Source organism: Triticum aestivum, chromosome 5B, assembly GCF_018294505.1.
Source record: "Triticum aestivum cultivar Chinese Spring chromosome 5B, IWGSC CS RefSeq v2.1, whole genome shotgun sequence".
NCBI lineage: Eukaryota > Viridiplantae > Streptophyta > Magnoliopsida > Poales > Poaceae > Triticum > Triticum aestivum.
In genome coordinates, this window is record NC_057807.1 from 144085755 (window position 1) to 144090764 (window position 5010).

Genomic DNA, 5010 nt, shown 5'->3' on the forward strand with positions numbered 1-5010 from the left:
CCCCCACCCCACCACCCAGCACCTCCCGTCGCTGGCCCCTACTCCACCGCCCAGCACTTCCCCGTCTCTGGCTGGAATCCCCCAGCGCGCCTGCCATCGTCGAGGCGCCGCTGTCCACAGCTTCTCCAGCCGGTGACAGATCCACCCTCCGCCTACCCCGTCCCCATTGCTTAGCCATGGCGACCTTCCCCTGCACCGCGCTGCGACCTGCCTCCCAACGGAAGTTCAACCTATGCATGCATCCCCGTTCTTCTCCGGTCGTCACGGCCGTTCGTCTGTGCTCCACCGAAACGGGCTGCATCTGGTGATTGCATCGCCGGGCTTGTCTGGGAGTTCGTGGCTGGACTTCTCCGGAGGCTTGCGCCGGCGAGCCCCTGCATCTAGAATTATTTATGCCCTGCCACCCAAGCTCTGTCTCGCTGTAGTGTTCTTCAAATAGCATCCACGAATGTCGTTGTTTTGCTGCCCACTAGGTGTTCGTGCAAATGTCAAAGAGGGAGCTGGAACGAAATTCTACAGGTGGTAGTTTAGGATAAACCAAAAGATGAAATAGATCACTGTGTAGATTTATTTTTGTTAAAGCCTACGATATTCTTTGGTAGTTCTTATTGTTCGTTGTAATCAATATGTTGATGGCATGCTCGTGCGCTAGCACTTGATATGGCATGCTCGGCCCCTCCTCCGCGGCCGGTGCTCTCCTAGTCCGTGGTCGACACCCATCCTCCTCCGCGGCCAGCGCCCTCGCTCCCCGCGGCCGGCGCGCTCCTTCCCCATGGCCGATGGGCCTCCAGCTCCATGGCCGGCGCGGTCCCTCCTTGCTGCAGCTTGCCCCTCCTCCATGGATGGCCTGCACCGGCTGCCGGAACTCGTTGAGGTGGTACCCTTCATCCTCGACCTTCAATTACAGGTTACCAACGACGCTACAAAGAGAAAGGTCAGCCTCTGGCCTCTAGAAGTTCAGTTTGTTGACTCTCTGAAGTTTTAAAGTTAGATTATAACCGTGTATATTTTGCAAGGCCCTGTGAAGTTCAGTTTTTTGATTTTCCAAAGTTTAGTTTGTTGATTTTCTGAAGAAATAGGTTGCGACGTGCACGTTCCGACGATGGTACACGGTCCGGACTGTGATTTGTGGTGCTAATGTCTAGTAGCTTGTGAAGCATGATGCTAACAACAAATGTATAGTAGTTTATGAACCATGATGTTAACTGAATTTTTTTGCAGCTCAGCGTATTCCTGCTGGAGCTGGTGTCCGTGCAAGAGCCTGCTTCAGGGAGTCCTTCCTCGTTGACACCGCCGGAGGCGCTCACGAAACTGGCGCTGAAGTGCATGACCAATGACCATGCGGCTCCTAACATGTCTTCAGTTGCCGCCAAGGTCTACAAGCTCTTCCTAGAGGTGTAGCATTGCACCGACAAAGTTCCGCATCCTCGCCAACATCTCCATCTCCATGGCCCAAGGTGAATTCAGTTTAATTTCTTGCTGGAGAACTTAGGTGGTTGCTCGTCGTAGCATCTGGAAGTGACATGGAATTGTTGGTAGATTAGTTGATTACTCCTGCCATGGCTATCACATGTTTCTGATGCTAACAGAACAGATGAGTGCTGCTCAACACATGTAGGCTGCAAACACCTACCAGGAAGCTTCAGCGCCATGCTGCTAGCACATGAAGCGCTCGCGTGCGACTCTCCCTCTCTTGTCTTTCTCCCTGTTTGTATTTATGCCTTAACATTGAAAACAATTCAATGTATACACTGTACGTACAATTGCCTGCTAGATGAAGCTCAATGTGCAAAATATACTGTTTTGGTTTCAGTGGACATCACCTACTTCCAGCGTGAGGAGGGCACCTCCTTCAGGGCGAGGTGGATTTGGACTTCAGTGGTAGTACGAAGAGCACTTCGGGGGACACAGGGTGAACTCAGAAAAATTCGCCGCCCCTCCCGCTGCTCGTCGCCGACTACAACGACGTGACGAGGCCGAGCTTCCCTGCCATAGTCGACATGGAGTTCTCCCCTTTGCTCCATCGTGTGTGTCCGCGCAAGAAATTGACCTGCCCCATGGCCTAACAAGTGACCTTCATCCCTGTTAGCTTCTTCTAAGTTGCTCCTGCAACCGTGCAGCGCTCCTAGTGCCCAGCACCGGCATAGAAATGTGAATTCATTCAGTCTATATAAAGGACCAAATAAATTATGTGTTGTCATAAAAAAATGGGTGTGCCTACGTTTTTGTTGTCTCTTTGCCTCTTTGGTCTGAACAGCCTACTGAATTACAAGCCGTTGAAACAAAAAACAAGAAGCATCCTCTCTAGTTAAAGAAGGATGATGCATTTCAATTATCTCACCACGATTTTCAGTTCCCTCCTTCAAAGTTCAACACATAGAAATGTTGAAGTTCAAATTAAAACAAGCGATCATTTCTTACAGCCAAAAAAATGCTTCGTTTTCTATTCCTACGGTCTAAGAAAACAAGCGAGCATTACTTACAGCTGAAAAAAATACTTTCATATTTCAAAAAAAATCTGGTTACAATTTCAAAGAAAAAAACATCATAAAGTTAGTTAAAACATTCTAAATGACAAAGAAGTCCAAAAAAAATCACATGCGTTCCTCTCCCTGTGTGCGTGCAAAAAACTGGTGGTTTTATTTCCTTTTTTGTGTATAAAAAGAAAGAAGTTCAAATATAAGAAATGAAAAGGTTCAAAATTATGTAACACGGTAGAAAGTTCTCATGTACGAAAATCACGTGCAGAAAATAAAAATGTAAATTCCCACATAAGTTCATATATATAAACAAATTGAAGTTCGCATAGTGTAAGAAATGTGCATTTCTCAAAAAGGATGTACTCAAAAGTACATGTGCTCTAATTCCAAAAGTTTGCATGGTTACACAGTGCTCACATATAACACAATGATAATTAAAAAAAATCTACAAAACGTGTAACAAAGAAACCAAGAAATGTGATGAAAATTTAGATTTGCTGATAAAAATTCAAATTTTCCTGTTTCTAAAAGAAACCAAGAAGTTTGAATTAAACTAACAAAGTACTTCAGTCATAATAAAAAATAAATAAAAACCTAGAAGTTCAATTTAGAGTAGCAGATCATTTTGATTTTCACTGTTTCAAGAAAAAACGAGAGAAGTTCAGATTAAGAAAACTAAGAAGTTTGAATTTAAAAATTTTTCCTTGCTACTAATAAAATAAAATTGAGAAGTCCAAAATAAAATAACGATGTTGTTCGATGCATATCAAAAACTAGAATTATTTCCTTTTCTATGAAATAAAATTGAGAAGTCCAAAATAAAAGGTAGAGCCGTTCAATATCTATAAAAACCCTAATATTTTCACGTAATTGAGAGAAGTTCAGATTGAAAACTATTAGAAGTTCACGTACTACACAGTGTGCATTTTATATTAAAAAGAATGAAAAGGCAAATGCTAAAAGTTTTATTGATAGAAGTTCGAGTTCTCGCCCCGAGAAAGTTCAAAAATTAAAGAATGGAAACCAGGAGTAGGATTTTTTCCGTTACTAAAAGAAATAAAACCAGAAAGTCCATATTAAAAAGATAGAGAAGTTCGATGATTATAGAAAACTCATATTTTCCTCGTTATTAAAGAATGGAAACAAGAAGTTTAAAAATTAAATAACAAGAAGTTCAACTTTTAAAAATAGAGCGCTTCAAAATTTCACAAAAGAGACTAAGAAATAAAACCAGGAAGTCCATATTAAAAGATGGAGAAGTTCGATGATTATAGAAAACTCAGATTTTCCTCGTTATTAAAGAATGAAAACAAGAAGTTCAAAAATTAAATAACAAGAAGTTCAACTTTTAAAAATAGAGCGCTTCAAAATTCATAAGAAAGGATTAAGAAATTCAGATTAAAATTCATAAAAAATCAGATATTTTCACGTAACCGAGAAAAGTTTAGATTGATAACTACCAGAAGTTCACGTTCTACTCGGTGTGCATTTTGTATTAAAAAAAGAATGAAAAAAGCAAAGGCTGAAAGTTTTGTTGCTGCAAGTTCAAGTGCTCAGCCCGAGAAAATTCAAAAATTCGTGTGAGAGTGGTTGAACAAAAAAACGTGATAGAAGTTCATGGTGAAAAGAGCGGGAAGTTCAACTACCACATGGAATGCGTTTCACATAAGAATATGAGAATAGAAAACAAAAGGCTTAAAAGGTTTGTTGCAAGAAGTTCAAGTGCTTTGTCTGGGGAAGTTCAAAAATTCTTGTGAGAGAGGTTCACCTTGTATTTCCATGTTCGAAAACACAAAAAAGAAATTGTTTTTTTGTGTTTTAAAATAATTCTCTCAATCCACAAAGAACTTCAATTACTATTTGAGAGCAATTTGATTTCAAAAAGAAACAAAAAAATTCAAATTATAAAAATGGAAAAAGTTCATGTACTACATGGTGTGTGTGTTTGATATGAGAAAAATGAATTAAAAGGCAAGGTCTAATTTTTTTATTATAAGTTCAAGTCCTCGGTCGGGGAAAGTTAAAAAAATTACTGTGAGAGAGGTTTGTACAAAAGGAATATCATTCGTGTAACACTGACAAAATGGTTGAGAAAGTTACAAACAAAAATACATCACGGAAGTACAACGTGGAAACAGCAGGAAGTTCAACTACTATACTGACTGAATTTCAGATGAAACTTTTAAAATCGCCGCGAGTATGAAAAAATGATCAACACGGGAAAGTTGCGTGTTTACAACAGGTTTCCATCGGTATATAACCTGCTCAATTCCGATGAGTGGGATGAAGAGCTATGAGCAGTGGATGAAGATCTACGAGCAAAAAAAATCACGTGGAAAACAGAGTGAAGTTCAGGTACACGCACCGAGAACTTCAGGTTCTTCACGCGGTGCATTTTCGAAGAATCTGTTTCGCGATATAGGCACAATGAATGATCCCGCCGTTTTCGGATTTACTTGAAAACGGCAGGGAATCATAGAAAACCATCAACATGAAGAAGTTTTGCATTTTCTGTAGCTTTTCAACGGTA

At 40.8% G+C, this 5010-nt stretch overlaps 1 protein-coding gene across 1 annotated transcript; it reads left to right on the forward strand.

Moving 5' to 3' along the window:
* Positions 1–817: 817 nt before the first annotated feature.
* Positions 818–2226, forward strand: LOC123110866 (4-O-methyl-glucuronoyl methylesterase 1; the record flags this gene model as incomplete). Its single annotated transcript, XM_044531494.1, is given in 2 exon segments — positions 818–934; positions 1222–2226. Coding segments are annotated over 2 exon segments (297 nt in total), but the record flags the coding sequence as incomplete, so codon positions are not given.
* Between the last annotated feature and the right edge of the window lie 2784 nt (positions 2227–5010).